General features: G+C 41.3%; 1 protein-coding gene across 1 annotated transcript in view; it reads right to left on the bottom strand.

The window, feature by feature from the left end:
* The window catches only part of LOC106592449 (ryanodine receptor 2-like), a 444,540-nt gene that overhangs the window by 4,668 nt on the left and 416,469 nt on the right, over positions 1-23,403 (bottom strand). Inside the window, exons 10-20 of the mRNA XM_082964547.1 lie at positions 19,451-19,691; positions 19,095-19,182; positions 18,616-18,712; positions 16,432-16,598; positions 16,220-16,279; positions 12,116-12,250; positions 11,439-11,551; positions 10,408-10,504; positions 1,312-1,418; positions 537-588; positions 84-134 (exon numbers count right to left, since the gene is read on the bottom strand). Of these exons, the coding sequence (XP_082820673.1) occupies positions 84-134; positions 537-588; positions 1,312-1,418; positions 10,408-10,504; positions 11,439-11,551; positions 12,116-12,250; positions 16,220-16,279; positions 16,432-16,598; positions 18,616-18,712; positions 19,095-19,182; positions 19,451-19,691 (1,208 nt within the window). The remainder of the gene's footprint in view (positions 1-83; positions 135-536; positions 589-1,311; positions 1,419-10,407; positions 10,505-11,438; positions 11,552-12,115; positions 12,251-16,219; positions 16,280-16,431; positions 16,599-18,615; positions 18,713-19,094; positions 19,183-19,450; positions 19,692-23,403) is intronic.

Raw genomic sequence — 23,403 nt, 5'->3', positions numbered from 1 at the left:
TGTCACCCTCTTTTTAAAATGCTTCTGGGGAGGGATGGGCAAAAGTTAAATGGGTTGGATGGGGTTCAAGAGAAGATACCTACTTCAAAACTCTTCACCTCCTCTCCATCCTCATCCTCTTCATCATGACAGCTCTGGTGGAGAAATGATGATACAGAAAGAGAAAGAATTCATACCCAATCAAATCAACCAAGTGATTGGCCAATCAAATAATAAATCAATCAACCAATGAAGTGATCGGGGCCAATCAAAGTAATTTATGAATCAGTAGAAAAACATCATGGATTGTGACGTTAAGACCACTCTGAATACAACTGGCTATGAGGACTGGCCACCCATCATAGCCTGGTTCCTCTCTAGGTTTCTTCCTAGGTTCTGGCCTTTCTAGGGAGGTTTTTCCTAGCCACCGTGCTTCTACACCTGCATTACTTGCTGTTTGGGGGTTTTAGGCTGGGTTTCTATACAGCACTTTGAGATATCAGCTGATGTAAGAAGAAGGGCTTTATAAATAAATGTAATTAGATTTGAACTAGTACCTTAGCCATAATGTCAGCATAGGCCATGTAGAGAATATCCTCTTCCAGTTTACTGCAACATAGATTAGATAACGTCATTATTACTGTACCATAAACCTAGTAGTAGTAGAATTAGGAAGGTTCTGAGAACATCACGTCGACATCAGATCCCCTGTAACGGAAGTGTTACTACTACCATTATCAGTAACAGCCATGGTATTACTACGGTTTTACACCACCGGGTAGAGAATAATATGTAGCAAATAAAAAGTGTTACAGTCCTGGTATGACTATAGTTTACTTGGACCAGCTACAGAGCAGAGATACCCACCACTATAAAGAAAACATTACTAGCATCACTATTAGTTACAGTCTTGGTATGACTATAGTTTACTAGGACCAGCTACACAGCAGAGATACCCACCACTATAAAGGAAACATTACTAGCATCACTATTAGTTACAGTCTTGGTATGACTATAGTTTACTAGGACCAGCTACAGAGCAGAGAAACCCACCACTATAAAGAAAACATTACTAGCATCCCTATTAGTTACAGTCTTGGTATGACTATAGTTTACTAGGACCAGCTACAGAGCAGAGATACCCACCACTATAAAGAAAACATTACTAGCATCCCTATTAGTTACAGTCTTAGTATGACTATAGTTTACTAGGACCAGCTACAGAGCAGAGATACCCACCACTATAAAGGAAACATTACTAGCATCACTATTAGTTACAGTCCTGGTATGACTATAGTTTACTAGGACCAGCAACAGAGCAGAGATACCCACCACTTCTCAGTCAGGGCCGTCCTACTGAATAACTGTATGAGCTGATGAAGAGGGTCGATCCTCTTGGCTCCCTCATCTTCTTCAGGAGGCTCCTCTCCTCCCGGTCTCTGTGAAGACAGAATAAAAAAAATAAAAAAAATAGGTTCCTCACAATCCACAAACGTCAAATCTCTTCCTTACAGGGTCTTCTAGTCTACACTAATTCGACACAGGTAACATTCTGTGATGAATATATAAACACTTCTATATAGAGACCAGCACCAGCGATGAATATATAAACACTACTCCCCTAGAGACCAGCACCAGTGATGAGTCTCAACCACAAAAAGGAGCTCTGAAAAGCATCACATCATCTTACTGGGAACAAATGTGTGTTATGAACACTACTATATAGAGACCAGCACCAGTGATGAATATATAAACAATACTATATAGAGACCAGCACCAGTGATGAATATATAAACACTACTATATAGAGACCAGCACCAGTGATGAATATATAAACACTACTCCCCTAGAGACCAGCACCAGTGATGAATATATAAACACTACTATATAGAGACCAGCACCAGTGATGCATATACAAACACTACTATATAGAGACCAGCACCAGTGATGAATATATAAACACTACTCCCCTAGAGACCAGCACCAGTGATGAATATATAAGCACTATTCCCCTAGAGACCAGCACCAGTGATGAATATATAAACACTACTATATAGAGACCAGCACCAGTGATGAATATATAAACACTACTATATAGAGACCAGCACCAGTGATGAATATGTAAACACTACTATATAGAGACCAGCACCAGTGATTAATATATAAACACTACTATATAGAGACCAGCACCAGTGATGAATATATAAACACTTCTATATAGAGACCAGCACCAGCGATGAATATATAAACACTACTCCCCTAGAGACCAGCACCAGTGATGTATATATAAACACTACTATATAGAGACCAGCACCAGTGATGAATATATAAACACTACTATATAGAGACCAGCACCAGTGATGAATATATAAACACTACTATATAGAGACCAGCACCAGTGATGAATATATAAACACTACTATAGAGACCAGCACCAGTGATGAATATATAAACACTACTCCCATAGAGATGTGCACCAGTGATGAATATATAAAGACTACTATATAGAGACCAGCACCAGTGATGAATATATAAACACTACTATATAGAGACCAGCACCAGTGATGAATATATAAACACGACTCCCCTAGAGACCAGCAGTGATGAATATATAAACACTACTCCCCTAGAGCCCAGCACCAGTGATGAATATATAAACACTACTCCCCTAGAGACCAGCACCAGTGATGAATATATAAACACTACTCCCCTAGAGACCAGCACCAGTGATGAATATATAAACACTACTCCCCTAGAGACCAGCACCAGTGATGAATATATAAACACTACTCCCCTAGAGACCAGCACCAGTGATGAATATATAAACACTACTCCCCTAGAGACCAGCACCAGTGATGAATATATAAACACTACTCCCCTAGAGACCAGCACCAGTGATGAATATATAAACACTACTCCCTTAGAGATCAGCACCATTGATGAATATATAAACACTACTATATAGAGACCAGCACCAGTGATGAATATATAAACACTACTCCCCTAGAGACCAGCACCAGTGATGAATATATAAGCACTACTCCCCTAGAGACCAGCACCAGTGATGAATATATAAACACTACTCCCCTAGAGACCAGCAGCACCAGTGATGAATATATAAACACTACTCCCCTAGAGACCAGCACCAGTGATGAATATATAAACACTACTCCCATAGAGACCAGCACCAGTGATGAATATATAAGCATTACTCCCCTAGAGACCAGCACCAGTGTTGAATATATAAACACTACTCCCCTAGAGACCAGCACCAGTGATGAATATATAAACACTACTCCCCTAGAGACCAGCACCAGTGATGAATATATAAACACTACTCCCTTAGAGACCAGCACCATTGATGAATATATAAACACTACTATATAGAGACCAGCACCAGTGATGAATATATAAACCCTGCTCCCTTAGAGACCAGCACCAGTGATGAATATATAAACACTACTCCCCTAGAGACCAGCACCAGTGATGAATATATAAACACTACTCCCCTAGAGACCAGTACCAGTGATGAATATATAAACACTACTCCCCTAGAGACCAGCACCAGTGATGAATATATAAACACTACTCCCCTAGAGACCAGCACCAGTGATGAATATATAAACACTACTCCCTTAGAGACCAGCACCATTGATGAATATATAAACACTACTATATAGAGACCAGCACCAGTGATGAATATATAAGCACTACTCCCCTAGAGACCAGCACCAGTGATGAATATATAAACACTACTCCCCTAGAGACCAGTACCCGTGATGAATATATAAAAACTACTATATAGAGACAAGCACCAGTGATGAATATATAAACACTACTATATAGAGACCAGCACCAGTGATGAATATATAAACACTACTATATAGAGACCAGCACCAGTGATGAATATATAAACACTACTATAGAGACCAGCACCAGTGATGAATATATAAACACTACTATAGAGACCAGCACCAGTGATGAATATATAAACACTACTCCCATAGAGACGTGCACCAGTGATGAATATATAAACACTACTATATAGAGACCAGCACCAGTGATGAATATATAAACACTACTATATAGAGACCAGCACCAGTGATGAATATATAAACACTACTCCCCTAGAGACCAGCACCAGTGATGAATATATGAACACTACTCCCCTAGAGACCAGCACCAGTGATGAATATATAAACACTACTCCCCTAGAGACCAGCACCAGTGATGAATATATAAACACTACTCCCATAGAGACCAGCACCAGTGATGAATATATCAGCACTACTCCCCTAGAGACCAGCACCAGTGATGAATATATAAACACTACTCCCCTAGAGACCAGCACCAGTGATGAATATATAAACACTACTCCCATAGAGACCAGCACCAGTGATGAATATATAAGCACTACTCCCCTAGAGACCAGCACCAGTGTTGAATATATAAACACTACTCCCCTAGAGACCAGCACCAGTGATGAATATATAAACACTACTCCCCTAGAGACCAGCACCAGTGATGTATATATAAACACTACTATATAGAGACCAGCACCAGTGATGAATATATAAACACTACTATATAGAGACCAGCACCAGTGATGAATATATAAACACTACTATATAGAGACCAGCACCAGTGATGAATATATAAACACTACTATAGAGACCAGCACCAGTGATGAATATATAAACACTACTCCCATAGAGATGTGCACCAGTGATGAATATATAAACACTACTATATAGAGACCAGCACCAGTGATGAATATATAAACACTACTATATAGAGACCAGCACCAGTGATGAATATATAAACACGACTCCCCTAGAGACCAGCAGTGATGAATATATAAACACTACTCCCCTAGAGCCCAGCACCAGTGATGAATATATAAACACTACTCCCCTAGAGACCAGCAACAGTGATGAATATATAAACACTACTCCCCTAGAGACCAGCACCAGTGATGAATATATAAACACTACTCCCCTAGAGACCAGCACCAGTGATGAATATATAAACACTACTCCCCTAGAGACCAGCACCAGTGATGAATATATAAACACTACTCCCCTAGAGACCAGCACCAGTGATGAATATATAAACACTACTCCCCTAGAGACCAGCACCAGTGATGAATATATAAACACTACTCCCTTAGAGATCAGCACCATTGATGAATATATAAACACTACTATATAGAGACCAGCACCAGTGATGAATATATAAACACTACTCCCCTAGAGACCAGCACCAGTGATGAATATATAAGCACTACTCCCCTAGAGACCAGCACCAGTGATGAATATATAAACACTACTCCCCTAGAGACCAGCAGCACCAGTGATGAATATATAAACACTACTCCCCTAGAGACCAGCACCAGTGATGAATATATAAACACTACTCCCATAGAGACCAGCACCAGTGATGAATATATAAGCATTACTCCCCTAGAGACCAGCACCAGTGTTGAATATATAAACACTACTCCCCTAGAGACCAGCACCAGTGATGAATATATAAACACTACTCCCCTAGAGACCAGCACCAGTGATGAATATATAAACACTACTCCCTTAGAGACCAGCACCATTGATGAATATATAAACACTACTATATAGAGACCAGCACCAGTGATGAATATATAAACCCTGCTCCCTTAGAGACCAGCACCAGTGATGAATATATAAACACTACTCCCCTAGAGACCAGCACCAGTGATGAATATATAAACACTACTCCCCTAGAGACCAGTACCAGTGATGAATATATAAACACTACTCCCCTAGAGACCAGCACCAGTGATGAATATATAAACACTACTCCCCTAGAGACCAGCACCAGTGATGAATATATAAACACTACTCCCTTAGAGACCAGCACCATTGATGAATATATAAACACTACTATATAGAGACCAGCACCAGTGATGAATATATAAGCACTACTCCCCTAGAGACCAGCACCAGTGATGAATATATAAACACTACTCCCCTAGAGACCAGTACCCGTGATGAATATATAAAAACTACTATATAGAGACAAGCACCAGTGATGAATATATAAACACTACTATATAGAGACCAGCACCAGTGATGAATATATAAACACTACTATATAGAGACCAGCACCAGTGATGAATATATAAACACTACTATAGAGACCAGCACCAGTGATGAATATATAAACACTACTATAGAGACCAGCACCAGTGATGAATATATAAACACTACTCCCATAGAGACGTGCACCAGTGATGAATATATAAACACTACTATATAGAGACCAGCACCAGTGATGAATATATAAACACTACTATATAGAGACCAGCACCAGTGATGAATATATAAACACTACTCCCCTAGAGACCAGCACCAGTGATGAATATATGAACACTACTCCCCTAGAGACCAGCACCAGTGATGAATATATAAACACTACTCCCCTAGAGACCAGCACCAGTGATGAATATATAAACACTACTCCCATAGAGACCAGCACCAGTGATGAATATATAAGCACTACTCCCCTAGAGACCAGCACCAGTGATGAATATATAAACACTACTCCCCTAGAGACCAGCACCAGTGATGAATATATAAACACTACTCCCATAGAGACCAGCACCAGTGATGAATATATAAGCACTACTCCCCTAGAGACCAGCACCAGTGTTGAATATATAAACACTACTCCCCTAGAGACCAGCACCAGTGATGAATATATAAACACTACTCCCATAGAGACCAGCACCAGTGATGAATATATAAGCACTACTCCCCTAGAGACCAGCACCAGTGTTGAATATATAAACACTACTCCCCTAGAGACCAGCACCAGTGATGAATATATAAACACTACTCCCCTAGAGACCAGCACCAGTGATGTATATATAAACACTACTATATAGAGACCAGCACCAGTGATGAATATATAAACACTACTATATAGAGACCAGCACCAGTGATGAATATATAAACACTACTATATAGAGACCAGCACCAGTGATGAATATATAAACACTACTATAGAGACCAGCACCAGTGATGAATATATAAACACTACTCCCATAGAGATGTGCACCAGTGATGAATATATAAACACTACTATATAGAGACCAGCACCAGTGATGAATATATAAACACTACTATATAGAGACCAGCACCAGTGATGAATATATAAACACGACTCCCCTAGAGACCAGCAGTGATGAATATATAAACACTACTCCCCTAGAGCCCAGCACCAGTGATGAATATATAAACACTACTCCCCTAGAGACCAGCAACAGTGATGAATATATAAACACTACTCCCCTAGAGACCAGCACCAGTGATGAATATATAAACACTACTCCCCTAGAGACCAGCACCAGTGATGAATATATAAACACTACTCCCCTAGAGACCAGCACCAGTGATGAATATATAAACACTACTCCCCTAGAGACCAGCACCAGTGATGAATATATAAACACTACTCCCCTAGAGACCAGCACCAGTGATGAATATATAAACACTACTCCCTTAGAGATCAGCACCATTGATGAATATATAAACACTACTATATAGAGACCAGCACCAGTGATGAATATATAAACACTACTCCCCTAGAGACCAGCACCAGTGATGAATATATAAGCACTACTCCCCTAGAGACCAGCACCAGTGATGAATATATAAACACTACTCCCCTAGAGACCAGCAGCACCAGTGATGAATATATAAACACTACTCCCCTAGAGACCAGCACCAGTGATGAATATATAAACACTACTCCCATAGAGACCAGCACCAGTGATGAATATATAAGCATTACTCCCCTAGAGACCAGCACCAGTGTTGAATATATAAACACTACTCCCCTAGAGACCAGCACCAGTGATGAATATATAAACACTACTCCCCTAGAGACCAGCACCAGTGATGAATATATAAACACTACTCCCTTAGAGACCAGCACCATTGATGAATATATAAACACTACTATATAGAGACCAGCACCAGTGATGAATATATAAACCCTGCTCCCTTAGAGACCAGCACCAGTGATGAATATATAAACACTACTCCCCTAGAGACCAGCACCAGTGATGAATATATAAACACTACTCCCCTAGAGACCAGTACCAGTGATGAATATATAAACACTACTCCCCTAGAGACCAGCACCAGTGATGAATATATAAACACTACTCCCCTAGAGACCAGCACCAGTGATGAATATATAAACACTACTCCCTTAGAGACCAGCACCATTGATGAATATATAAACACTACTATATAGAGACCAGCACCAGTGATGAATATATAAGCACTACTCCCCTAGAGACCAGCACCAGTGATGAATATATAAACACTACTCCCCTAGAGACCAGTACCCGTGATGAATATATAAAAACTACTATATAGAGACAAGCACCAGTGATGAATATATAAACACTACTATATAGAGACCAGCACCAGTGATGAATATATAAACACTACTATATAGAGACCAGCACCAGTGATGAATATATAAACACTACTATAGAGACCAGCACCAGTGATGAATATATAAACACTACTATAGAGACCAGCACCAGTGATGAATATATAAACACTACTCCCATAGAGACGTGCACCAGTGATGAATATATAAACACTACTATATAGAGACCAGCACCAGTGATGAATATATAAACACTACTATATAGAGACCAGCACCAGTGATGAATATATAAACACTACTCCCCTAGAGACCAGCACCAGTGATGAATATATGAACACTACTCCCCTAGAGACCAGCACCAGTGATGAATATATAAACACTACTCCCCTAGAGACCAGCACCAGTGATGAATATATAAACACTACTCCCATAGAGACCAGCACCAGTGATGAATATATAAGCACTACTCCCCTAGAGACCAGCACCAGTGATGAATATATAAACACTACTCCCCTAGAGACCAGCACCAGTGATGAATATATAAACACTACTCCCATAGAGACCAGCACCAGTGATGAATATATAAGCACTACTCCCCTAGAGACCAGCACCAGTGTTGAATATATAAACACTACTCCCCTAGAGACCAGCACCAGTGATGAATATATAAACACTACTCCCCTAGAGAATTAATTCCCGGTACTTCTCTCTAGTCTCCACCACATATTCCATTCCAGGTAACTCTCTCCAGTCTCCTCCACATAGTTTATTCCAGGTACCTCTCTCTAGTCTCGACCACATAGATTATTCCAGGTAACTCTCTCTAGTCTCCTCCACATAGTTTATTCCAGGTAACTCTCTCTAGTCTCCTCCACATAGTTTATTCCAGGTACCTCTCTCTAGTCTCGACCACATAGTTTATTCCAGGTAACTCTCTCTAGTCTCGTCCACATAGTTTATTCCAGGTAACTCTCTCTAGTCTCCACCACATAGTTTATTCCAGGTACCTCTCTCTAGTCTCGACCACATAGTTTATTCCAGGTAACTTTCTCTACTCTCCTCCACATAGTTTATTCCAGGTAACTCTCTCTAGTCTCCTCCACATAGTTTATTCCAGGTAACTCTCTCTAGTCTCGACCACATAGTTTATTCCAGGTAACTCTCTCTAGTTTATTCCAGGTAACTCTCTCTAGTCTCCTCCACATAGTTTATTCCAGGTACCTCTCTCTAGTCTCCACCACATAGTTTATTCCAGGTACCTCTCTCTAGTCTCCTCCACATAGTTTATTCCAGGTAACTCTCTCTAGTTTATTCCAGGTACCTCTCTCTAGTCTCCTCCATATAGTTTATTCCAGGTAACTCTCTCTAGTCTCCACCACATAGTTTATTCCAGGTAACTCTCTCTAGTTTATTCCAGGTACCTCTCTCTAGTCTCCTCCATATAGTTTATTCCAGATACCTCTCTCTAGTCTCCACCACAAAAGGAGCTGAGCATAACATCAAGAGGTCTTCCTTCCCTCCGTTGCATTGAGAGGAAATTCTCAGAAACGTTGTCTGAAAGGAATGCATCGTTGACTGCTTTTGTTTTGTAAACAATAGTCTGTTTCTTTGTGCTTTCAGAAAAATAAATCACTTCGCCCCCACAATGAATGCTGGGTATTGGAGCCTGGTTAATCCAATCGTGACTTCATTTCAAACCGAGAGTTCAATGTCTGTGTGGCCGTGCTCAGAATATAAAATCGATGCTCCGCAACAACATGAGGACATGGGTTTGTGTGCAGGCAGGAAAAATAGCATCAACACAATAACATGTCATTAGACACACATTGTCACTAGACACAGGAATTCCCTGCTGTGTGATTTCCCACACAGCGTTCCTGAATTCACACATTAATGGAGGAACACATACAGGTCCTCTATGAGCTTATCAATGAAGAAACCTTACAGCCAGGTCCTCTATGAGCTTATCAATGGGGAAACACTTACAGCCAGGTCCTCTATGAGCTTATCCTCAAAGTAATGCTCCTCAGTCTCAATCCAGGACTTCTCATATCCCTGTAGAAACAGGTTGACCGCCCGGTGCCTGATGGGGGACATAGAGAAGTCATCAGAGGTGAATGGATGAATGGGAGAGAGAGAAGTCTATCCTGGACAGGGACTAGCAGTTAGACAGTGATCCTTTATAAAACTGCACAGAATAGGAAGTCTATCTTGGACAGGGACTAGCAGTTAGACAGTGATCCTTTATAAAACTGCACAGAACAGGAAGTCTATCCTGGACAGGGACTAGCAGTTAGACAGTGATCCTTTATAAAACTGCACAGAACAGGGTTTTCTGAAGATATACTGCTGAGGCCCTTTAATTCACCAGGAGATAAAAGGAATATGGTATTTTACATGTAAATGTTAGTGGGAGGGGGAGTGGAACAGGGTGAAAGATAGGGTTAGTTAGGTAAGGCACGTGGAGCCATGTTTACCTGGGTAAGTTAGGGTTAGTTAGGTAAGGCAAGTGGAGCCATGTTTATCTGGGTAAGTTAGGGTTAGTTAGGTAAGGCAAGTGGAGCCATGTTTCCCTGTGTAAGTTAGGGTTAGGGTTAGTTAGGTAAGGCAAGTGGAGCCGTGTTTACCTGGGTAAGTTAGGGTTAGTTAGGTAAGGCAAGTGGAGCCATGTTTATCTGGGTAAGTTAGGGTTAGTTAGGTAAGGCATGTGGAGCCATGTTTCCCTGGGTAAGTTAGGGTTAGGGTTAGTTAGGTAAGGCAAGTGGAGCCATGTTTACCTGGGTAAGTTAGGGTTAGTTATATAAGGCACGTGGAGCCATGTTTACCTGGGTAAGTTAGGGTTAGTTAGGTAAGGCAAGTGAAGCCATGTTTACCTGGGTAAGTTAGGGATAGTTAGGTAAGGCAAGTGGAGCCATGTTTACCTGGGTAAGTTAGGGTTAGTTAGGTAAGGCACGTGGAGCCATGTTTACCTGGGTAAGTTAGGGTTAGTTAGGTAAGGCAAGTGGAGCCATGTTTACCTGGGTAAGTTATACAACGGAGCCATTCTGAAACAGGCCACCACAGCCCTCTTCCTCTGTTTAGAGAGCAGCTTGTGCCACACAGCCTTCTTACTCCTTTGTGGATGTTCCACCTACAGGAAGAGGAAAAGGGAGAGGCATAATGTTACCAATTCACACAACTCAAACTCAGATCTAACAGGACTTCATCAGAGTTAAACCAAATATCATTGGAGAAATCTGGGATAACACGCTAGGGGTCAAACCATTTAACTGTAAAACCAAATCATGTATTGAAAAAAAAAAAAAATTGGTCACATTTTCTTTATGAGGATATTAAAACTTCCTTTTGCTGAGATGGAAATGACCCTCAGTCCTGCAGGAAAGGGCACACCGTCATAAAATACCAATGTTGTCCCCAAAAGTACTTTCCTTTTGGATATTTATTAACATAATAGTGAGACGACTTCAGACCCGGGTCATGTGTATGTGTACCTGGGTAAGCACCAAACTGAGAAAAAAAACCTGACTGAGGGACTTTAATTTTTCCATGACAAAACGTTTTAAGATGTGACTATAAACCAAAGAAAACAGGCTGAAATAGGGACGGACTGTTTTGTTTTCTGTAACTTAACGTTTTTAAACATTTTCCATTGCATGCCCTAATGAACATGACCCTGATGTTTCCCAGAACCCACCTGGTCTAGATAGAAGAGGACGTGAGCGATGTCCAGGACTCTCTCTACAGTCTTCTCTGGGTCTGACGTGTCCTCACTCCTGTTGGGAAGGTCTTTATACAGAGCCATCTGCCAGCGGATAGCAGGGTCCTCCAGCTACACACACACACACAGAGAGAATACATTATTGGGGTTGAGGAGAAACAGGAAGTTTAAGCATGTCTGAGGTCTAAGCAAGGCTATGTGATTTCACTGTGAGGGTTAGGGTTCGTTAGCCTGGTCCCTGTTTAGGTGTTCTTTCCAACTCCTATAGTCATTGTCATACCAAAAAATATCAGCTGGCTTTTCAGCAGGAATCAAATCAAATCAAGCTTTATTTATACAGCACATTTCAGACATGGAATGCAACACAATGTGCTTCACAGGAAGAAAAGAAAAAAAGAAAAACAATGAAAATAAAACGGAAGATAAACAGCTGAAGAATAACAATAAAAACTGAACGAATAAAAAGCACTCTAACAAAAGGCAAAGTTAAAAAGGTGTGTTTTAAGATCTATTTTTAACATGTCCACAGTTTCAGCCCCTCTCAGGTTCTCTGGCAGGCTATTCCAGAGGCTGGAGGCATAATAACTAAAGACTGCCTCTCCATGCCTCTTGGTCCCTCTCAGGTTCTCTGACAGGCTATTCCAGAGGCTGGGGGCATAGTAACTAAAGGCTGCCTCTCCATGCCTCTTGGTCCCTCTCAGGTTCTCTGGCAGGCTATTCCAGAGGCTGGGGGCATAATAACTAAAGGCTACCTCTTGGTCCTAGGCTTTGGGATAGTTAAAAGGCCAGAACCAGAGGACCTGAGGGACCTACTGGGTGCATAACTTAAAAGCAAGTCTGACATGTATTGAAGTGCACAATTGTGGATTGATTTAAAAACCAATAGAAGAATCTTTAAATGAATTCTAAAACTGACAGGCAGCCGGTGCGGAGACCTTTAAAACCGGTGTAATGTGTTCTCTCCGTCTGGTCTTGGTCGGTACCCGTGCTGCAGCATTCTGTATGTTTTGCAGTTGACAAATGGCTTTTTTGGGTAGACCAGACAGGAGAGCATTGCAGTAGTCAAGCCTGCTAGTAATAAATGCATGGATGAGTCTCTCTGTATCAGCCCGAGAGAGAAACAGTCACACCTTGGCAATGTTCCTCAGGTGGTAAAAAGCTATTTTGGTCACATTCCTAATTGAAATATAGTTCAGATTCTAAAATAACACCTAGGTTTTTTTTGAGCTGGAGCTGGAGGAAGCTGGAGGAAGTTGTGAGCCATCCAAGTATTTAAATCACTAATACAGTCTAATAATTTATCCGTGGACATAAAATCCTCTGGTGACACAAAAAAAAATAAAGTTGTGTATCGTCTGCGTAGCAGTGAAAAATCAATGCTGTGCTTTCTGATAACGCTGCCAAGGGGTAACATATATAAACTGAACAGTATCGGACCCAAAATAGAACCTTGTGGAACGCCACGTGATATGTATTATGTTCACTAAGGGTGACAAAAAAAAAACTCTTGACCGGTTAAATAGGTCCTAAACCAATTTAGAACTGGACCGGAGAGGTCAAACCAAACCCTCTCCAGTCTGTCCAAAAGGACACTACGGTCGACAGTGTCGAATGCAGCAATTAAGAGTACAAGGACAGAGAGCTGTTTGGCATCTGTGTTGGCTCAAAGATCATTTACCACTTTATTAACCACTAAGGCTGTTTCTGTGCTGTAGTGGGCACCAAAACCAGATTGGAATTATTCAAAAATACAGTTGGCACTTAAAAAAGAAATAATTTAGCTGTTTTAAAACCAATATTCCCAGAATGTTGCTTAAGAATGGAAGGTTGGAGATTGGCTGAAAGTTGCTAAGAGCTGAAAAAAGATACATCTAGATGACTTTTCTTAAGAAGGGCGTTTCACCAGGACAGGTTTTTAGTGCAGTGGCTGAAGTGCCTATGAACGGAGAGTGGTTAACAATAGCTTGCACTTCTTCAGATATGTAATTTGTTTTGAAGAAGGCGGTGGTGGGGGATAGGATCGAGAAGGCAGGTAGAGGACTTAAGTTGTGATAGCACTTTCCAGAGCATGTCCGTTCCCACGGAGGACCAGTACGGGGGAAGAATATTTTTTTTTTAATGAAATGTATGAAAATGTATGAAAATGTATGCATTCACTACTGTAAGTCGCTCTGGATAAGAGCGTCTGCTAAAGGACTAAAATGTAAATGTAAAACTAGAGACAATAGATCCATATTGACCTTTGAGTGGTAGACCAGGGCTCATATCAAACTTCTCATGAGTTCTTGCTTGACTGATAACCAGCCTAATGGTAGTTATCTTATCTCTGAAATAATGCCGCCAACTCATCACATTTAGATGCGGAGGAAAGTTCACATTAGGTTTTCTGGGGTAGGATTTATCAGGCCATCAACGGTCGAGAAGAGCACTTTTGAATTATTCTGATTATTCGTGATCAAGTAAGAAGACTGAGCCTGTCTGGCACTTTCTAATGGCCTTGTTATACACACCAATTTGATCTCTCAGAATATCATAAAGGCCTTGTTATATATTGTGGCGGCAGGGTAGCCTAGTGGTTAGAGCGTTGGACTAGTAACCGAAAGGTTGCAAGATCGAATCCCTGAGCCGGCAAGGTAAAAATCTGTCGTTAACCCCACTGTTCCCTGGTAGGCCGTCATTGTAAATAAGAATTTCTTCTTAACTGACTTGCCTAGTTAAATAAAGGTACAAATATGCCAACTTGCTCTCTCAGAATATCATAATGGACCTGCAACTTTAACTTTCTGCAATTTCTCTTTAATTGATTAGATGAACAGATCTGGGAAACAGGCTAAGGGTTAAGGTTGTGAGGATCATGGGTTACCCACCAACGCAGTATTACACCCGTACATGCTCTGCCCTAAGGCCCCCAGGTGACCCTCTCGAATCCTGGACGTGCCCGGGATATCAGCGGCTCTACCCGGGGGCTTGCCCTGCCCGTGCCCATGATGCATCACATAATCCACAGACGAGGCCTTTTTGATGCCTGCCAGGGTGGTCCTGGGAGACCTGTGTGTGTAGCTACTCTCCACAGTGGCAGAACGCTTCCGTGCGCCAGCCAGACGTTTGTGCCCGCCGGGCGTCTCTAAAGCCGGAGGTTTAGAGGCCTGCTGACTCTTCATCCACTTTATCACTATGATTAACTTCTTCACCAGCTTTTTGAAGTGGAACACTCGGTACTGAGGACGGTGATGGAGGAGGAAGGGCGGTGAGTGGACAGGACATGCAGGCATGCAGAGAGAACGGTGAGATGGAGACAGAGAGAGAGAGAGAGAGAGAGAGAGAGAGAGAGAGAGAGAGAGAGAGAGAGATGGTTAGCTGGAGGAATGGAGGGAGATGGGCCATGCAGGTTTATGAAAGACAAAATGAAACCTCTCTTTGTCTTTCTAGGTCTAATACTTAACTTCATCCAAATTGACTTCTTATTGGGTGAAGTACAGAGTCAGCTTATACAACGTTGTATAGTACTACAATACTGTAGCATGGTGTAGATGAGTATGTACTACGTTGTATAGTATTACAATGATGAAGCATGGTGTAGATTAGTATGTACTACATTGTATAGTACTACAATACTGTAACATGTTGTATATTAGTATGTACTACGTTGTATAGTACTACAATACTGCGTTGTATAGTACTACCATGCTGTAACATGGTGTAGATTAGTATGTACTACGTTGTATAGTACTACCATGCTGTAGCATGGTGTAGATGAGTATGTACTACATTGTATAGTACTACAATGCTGTATAGATTAGTATGTACTACGTTGTATAGTACTACAATGCTGTGTAGATGAGTATGTACTACGTTGTATAGTACTACCATGCTGTAGCATGGTGTAGATGAGTATGTACTACATTGTATAGTACTACAATGCTGTGTAGATTAGTATGTACTACGTTGTATAGTACTACAATGCTGTGTAGATGAGTATATACTACGTTGTATAGTACTACCATGCTGTAGCATGGTGTAGATGAGTATGGGTGCATGCTGATGATGTCACTACTGAGACAGTAATAAAGTAGTGGTCACCTTTCCCTGCAGGTGCAGGTTGTTTCTGATGATCTCCCGCACCTCGTCCTCTGTATCTTTCTGTTGACAGAAACATCACAGAAATACTGATTCATAGGGTTTGACTGTAGCAAACAGGGGGGCGCCATGGAATCTAGGCTGTTCTACTTACTGGGGAGTCCATAAATACCAATGAGACACCTTACCATTTCATTAGAGACTTAAGTGATTACCTGACTGAAGCGGATCTTGGCCAGAGCGATCAGTTCCTGGTCTCCCGGAGCGCAGATATTCAGTCCTACAGGAAGTAGTCTCTTCAACGCTGCTACGATGAGGCTGGTCTGCATGGAGTAGCGATCACCCTTCCTCTTCATCTTCTTCCTCTCCTGGTCGGACACGGCTCCCTACAGGGGAGACACCAGGTGACAAGTCAACAAGTCAGCAGCACCACCTGGTCTCACTACTGGTGCCCCCCACAGGGCTCTGTACTAGGTCCTCTTTAATGTCTCACTACTGGTGTCCCCCAGGACTCTGTACTAGGTCCTCTTTAATGTCTCACTACTGGTGTCCCCCAGGCCTCTGTACTAGATCCTCTATAATGTCTCACTACTGGTGTCCCCCAGGGTTCTGTACTAGGTCCTCTTTAATGTCTCACTACTGGTGTCCCCCAGGACTCTGCACTAGGTCCTCTTTAATGTCTCACTACTGGTGTCCCCCAGGGCTCTGTACTGGGTCATCTCTTGTTCTATCTGAACACCAAGACACATCTCAGGTCAAGAACAACTTATCCATTTAATTATGTTCAGTCATCACAACTTACTGTGCAGTCTTCATCATATTGGGGGACAATGCTCCTTGACTTATATATGGTATACAGAGTCATAGTACACTTAACCTCTATGGGACCGGCGGGACGAATTCGTCCCACCTACGTAACAGCCACTGCCAGCCTGTGGCGCGATTTTCAAAATCTTCAAAATCCTATTACTTCAATTTCTCAAACATATGACTATTTTACAGCCATTTAAAGATAAGACTCTCGTTAATCTAACCACACTGTCCGATTTCAAAAAGGCTTTACAACGAAAGCAAAACATTAGATTATGTCAGCAGAGTACCAAGCCAGAAATAATCAGACACCCATTTTTCAAGCCAGCATATAATGTCACCAAAACCCAGAAGACAGCTAAATGCAGCACTCACCTTTGATGATCTTCATCAGATGACAACCCTAGGACATTATGTTATACAATACATGCATGTTTTGTTCAATCAAGTTCATATTTATATCAAAAACCAGCTTTTTACATTAGCATGTGACGTTCAGAACTAGCATACCCCCCGCAAACTTACGGGGAATTCGCTAACATTTTACTAAATTACTCACGATAAACGTTCACAAAAAGCATAACAATTATTTTAAGAATTATAGATACAGACCTCCTCTATGCACTCGATATGTCCGATTTTAAAATAGCTTTTTGGTGAAAGCACATTTTGCAATATTCTAAGTACATAGCCCAGGCATCACGGGCTCGCTATTTAGACACCCGGCAAGTTTAGCACTCACCATAATCATATTTACTATTATAAAAATGTCATTACCTTTTGTTGTCTTCGTCAGAATGCACACCCAGGACGTCTACTTCAATAACAAATGTTGGTTTGGTCCAAAATAATCCATCGTTATATCCGAATAGCGGCGTTTTGTTCGTGCGTTCCAGACACTATCCGAAATAGTAAAGAAGTGTCGCGCGCTTGGCGCAATTCCTGACAATAAAATTCAAAGTATTCCATTGCCGTACGTCGAAGCATGTCAACCGCTGTTTAAAATCAATTTTTACGTCATTTTTCTCGTAGAAAAGCGATAATATTCCGACAGGGAATCTCCTTTTCGGCAAACAGAGGAAAAAATCCCAAAGGCGGGGGCGGTCGGGGTCACGCGCATAAGCTAGTGTCTCTTGATGGGCCACTTGAGAAAGGCGATAATGTGTTTCAGCCTGGGGCTGGAATGACGACATTCTCTTTTTTCCCGGGCTCTGAGAGCCTATGGACGACGTGGGAAGTGTCACGTTAGAGCAGAGATCCTTAGTAAATGATAGAGATGGCAAAGAAGTTCCAGAAATGGTCAGACAGGCCACTTCCTGTAAAGGAATCTCTCAGGTTTTGACCTGCCATTTGAGTTCTGTTATACTCACAGACACCATTCAAACAGTTTTAGAAAATTTAGGGTGTTTTCTATCCATATGTAATAAGTATATGCATATTCTAGTTACTGAGTAGGAGTGGTAACCAGATTAAATCGGGTATGTTTTTTATCCAGCCGTGTCAATGCTGCCCACTAGCCCTAACAGGTTAAATGTACATAACAATGTAAAAAAAAAAAAATCACACTCGTACCATCTATATAACACCACTTGCCTTGGACATCTTTGACTTGGTGTCTGTGATGAGGAAGGACATATTGTTGATCTCATTCTGAACCACAAAGTTTTGCTCCTCCCGTTTAAAATTCTGCAGTGGAAGAAATAAAATATTTCAGTGTTGGATATTGCCCAGGATTTATGCAAATGTGGCCTGCAGCATGACAGGGTACTTGGAGAAGCACAGACACACATGAACGCTCTAGAGATACATTACAGTCTCTTCTAGTTCTCGCTGTCAGGGAAGCAAATGTAAAATGTATTTATTTCAGAAAGAAACACTGAAGAATTCCTAGAATTGAATGGGATTTTAATAGGATTTTTTTTTTTTTTAAGTGTAGAGCGCACTTTCAGAGTGCCTTTGTAACGACCAATAGAAACTAATCACAGAGTGATTAAGACATGAAATGTTTCCTGGAAACTGTTGCAGTGACATGATGATTCATATGTGAAATTGTCTCTGTGTAGCTTACATGAGACTTTGACCAGAATATGAAGACCTCTGCTACCATGCGGAAGAGCTCCTCAGCCTCAGGGTTCGATTCTTTCAGCCATTTGGCCCTAAGATAAAAACACATTGGAAAACAAGTTACAGTATTGAGTTGGATAAAACAGTCATACTAACAGCAGAAACTGGCATGACATCTTAACAACTTAAAATAACACTTATGTTATTGCTTGTTTGTTATTGATCCACCCACTCCTCTCACTTTACCCCACTGGTCCTTTACCTGTTGTAGTGAGCAACATGGAGGAGGAGGAAGTAGAATGTCTAGTTACCTGTTGTAGTCAGCAACATGGAGGAGGAGGAAGTAGAATGTCTAGTTACCTGTTGTAGTCTACAAAGCGGATGAGGAGCGGATAAAAGGCATAGAGGTCTCTGATCAGGATGGTGAACTCATCCAGGATGAGTAGTTCAGCCTCAGACATCTCCCCTCGTCCCTCGGCCTTCATTTGTTCCTCATCCATCAGCACGGTGGCAGCCTTCTTCCTCAACTTCTCCATCAGCGGCAGGAAGTGGCTCTTCAACAGCCCCCCCTTCGCCTTACCAATGATTGGCTGAGAGAACACTGGAGGTGGGGACAGAATAGAGGAAGGACAGTTAGTGAGAGAGACTGGTGGAAAACAACGATGGTGTTGTTTCACTCCGGATGATATTACAGTTTGTTTTCTTATTTAAAACAACGATGGTGGTGTTTCACTTTGGATGATTTAACAGTTTGTTTTCTTATTTAAAACAACGATGGTGATGTTTCACTCTGGATGATTTTACAGTTTGTTTTCTTATTTTAAAACAACGATGGTGTTGTTTCACTCTGGATGATATTACAGTTTGTTTTCTTATTTAAAACAACGATGGTGATGTTTCACTCTGGATGATATTACAGTTTTTTTTCTTATTTAAAACAACGATGGTGATGTTTCACTCCGGATGATTTTACAGTTTGTTTTCTTATTTAAAACAACGATGGTGTTGTTTCACTCTGGATGATTTTACAGTTTGTTTTCTTATTTAAAACAACGATGGTGATGTTTCACTCTGGATGATTTTACAGTTTGTTTTCTTATTTTAAACAATGATGGTGTTGTTTCACTCTGGATGATTTTACTGTTTGTTTTCATTTAGAAACATTGCATTTTGGTTGCGGTGTTGTCTGACAACAACACATGATCACCATCACATGCAGTAACAACACATATGCAGTATGGTAAACGGCTTGGTCATGTGAGTGGCCTATGCTCCTACGGCATAGAAGGGTTGAATAAAAGGAAAGTGTGGGTAACCGCTGTGTTTCTGAACACCCACCCAACTGCCGGTCAACCAATTCAGGCTTCCCCGTAGTATTTTATTTGTATCCACAATTACTACTCTTCCTGGAGTTCAAACAGGAAACAAAACAGCAAATAAAATACATAAAATACATAATATAATATACATAACACTACATAACTGTCAAGCCCTGACCTGAGAGAGCCTTTTTTATGTCTCTATTTAGGTTGGTCAGGGTGTGATTTGGGTGGGCATTCTATGTCCTTTTTTCTATGTTTGGTATTTCTTTGTTTCGGCCGGGTATGGTTCTCAATCAGGGACAGCTGTATATCGTTGTTGCTGATTGGGAGCCATACTTAGGCAGCCTGTTTTCCTTTGGGTTTTGTGGGTGGTTATTTTCTGTTTAGTCATTTGTTACCTGACAGAACTGTTTGGCTGTTGTCTTTTGTTTAGTTGTAAAGTGTTGTCATTTTCCATTAAATTTCATGATGAGCACTAACCATGCTGCGCCTTGGTCTACTCCATTCAACAGCCGTTACAATAACACTACATCATCTCCTGCCTCTGCCTCACGCTTCAGAAACAGGAGATGGCTCCAGCCCTATAAGCCGTTCCTGCTGGAACAAGCCAAGGATTCGGTCAAGGTCACCCACCTACATAATACAATACATAGACAGTGCACATTACAATAATGTGCACTGTATATTTACCAGGATATATAGAATGGATGTGTCTATTCACAGTCCCCATTGTGCCGTAAGATGTTATTTTATCTGGTTTTTGAATGTGTTTTTATTGCTAGCTTGAGTTGCCTGGGGTGGCAGAGTAGTTCCGTGTAGTCATGTCTCTGTTCTGGACCTGGGGACTGCGAAGAGACCTCTGATTGCATATCTTGCGATGTACCAATGAGTATCTGAACTGTGAGCCAACTGCTTGAACAGAGAGTTCTGTACCTTCAACACATCAACACTTCGCACAAAGACCAATAGTGATGATGCAGTCAATCTCGACCTCAACATTGAGCCAGGAGAGATTGACATGCATGTCATTGACATTTCTTCCTCCAGTGTACATCTAAGCCAAATACGTGCTGCTCTATTCTGGACCAACTGCAATTGGACCTATGTCCTTCTACATGACCACACAACTGAGCAGTAGTCCAGGTGCTACAAAATCAGGGCCTGTAGGACCTGTCTGGTCAACTGAGATGTCAAGAAAACAGAGCAACGTCTTCTCATGGTCTGTTTCCATTGATCATCCTTAAGATGTTTCTACAACTTGATTGGAGTCCACCTGTCTTAAATTCTATTCATTGGACATGCTTTGGAAAGACTCACACCTGTCTATATAAGGTCCCACAGTTGACAGTGCATATCAGAGTAAAAACTAGGCCATGAGGTTGAAGGAATTGTCCGTAGAGCTCCGAGACAGGATTGTGTCGACGCACAGATCTGGGGAAGGGTACCAAAACATTTCTGCAAAATTGAAGGTCACCAAGAACACGGTGGCCTCCATCATTCTTAAATGGAAGAAGGTTAGAACCACCAAGAATCTTGTTTCTAAAACCCTGTTTTTGCGTTGTCATTATGGGGTATTGTGTGTAGATTGATGAGGGGGGAAAAAAACATTTAATTCATTTTAGAATAAGGCTGTAACGTAACAAAATGTGGAAAAAGTCAAAGGGTTCGAATACTGTCCAAATGCACTGTAAATGTTGAGTGAGTGATTTGTCCCAAAAACAATGCTTTTCATTTTTGAGATATTTAGCACCAGCCTATTGCTAGTTACCCGTTCTAAAACTGACTGGAGCTCTATGTTAACCTCTCTAGGCTAGGCGGGACGAATTCGTCCCACCTACGTAACAGCCACTGGCAGCCTGTGGCGCGATTTTCAAAACGTTAAAAATCCTATTACTTCAATTTCTCAAACATATGACTATTTTACAGCTATTTAAAGACAAGACTCTCGTTAATCTAACCACACTGTCCTATTTCAAAAAGGCTTTACAACGAAAGCAAAACATTAGATTATGTCAGCAGAGTACCAAGCCAGAAATAATCAGACACCCATTTTTCAAGCCAGCATATAATGTCACCAAAACCCAGAAGACAGCTAAATGCAGCACTCACCTTTGATGATCTTCATCAGATGACAACCCTAGGACATTATGTTATACAATACATGCATGTTTTGTTCAATCAAGTTCATATTTATATCAAAAACCAGCTTTTTACATTAGCATGTGACGTTCAGAACTAGCATACCCCCCGCAAACTTCCGGGGAATTCGCTAACATTTTACTAAATTACTCACGATAAACGTTCACAAAAAGCATAAAAATTATTTTAAGAATTATAGATACAGACCTCCTCTATGCACTCGATATGTCCGATTTTAAAATAGCTTTTTGGTGAAAGCACATTTTGCAATATTCTAAGTACATAGCCCAGGCATCACGGGCTCGCTATTTAGACACCCGGCAAGTTTAGCACTCACCATAATCATATTTACTATTATAAAAGTTTGATTACCTTTTGTTGTCTTCGTCAGAATGCACACCCAGGACTGCTACTTCAATAACAAATGTTGGTTTGGTCCAAAATAATCCATCGTTATATCCGAATAGCGGCGTTTTGTTCGTGCGTTCCAGACACTATCCGAAATAGTAAAGAAGTGTCGCGCGCATGGCGCAATTCGTGACAATAAAATTCTAAATATTCCATTACCGTACTTCGAAGCATGTCAACCGCTGTTTAAAATCAATTTTTACGACATTTTTCTCGTAGAAAAGCGATAATATTCCGACAGGGAATCTCCTTTTCGGCAAACAGAGGAACAAATCCCAAAGGCGGGGGCGGTCGGGTCACGCGCCTAAGCCCAGTGTCCCTTGATCGGCCACTTGAGAAAGGCGATAATGTGTTTCAGCCTGGGGCTGGAATGACGACATTCTGTTTTTTCCCGGGCTCTGAGCGCCTATGGACGACGTGGGAAGTGTCACGTTAGAGCAGAGA

This window comes from Salmo salar, chromosome 18, assembly GCF_965601325.2.
Source record: "Salmo salar chromosome 18, fSalSal1, whole genome shotgun sequence".
Lineage (NCBI taxonomy): Eukaryota > Metazoa > Chordata > Actinopteri > Salmoniformes > Salmonidae > Salmo > Salmo salar.
Note: the sequence above shows the minus strand (reverse complement) of the source record. Positions and strands in the feature narration are given on the sequence as shown.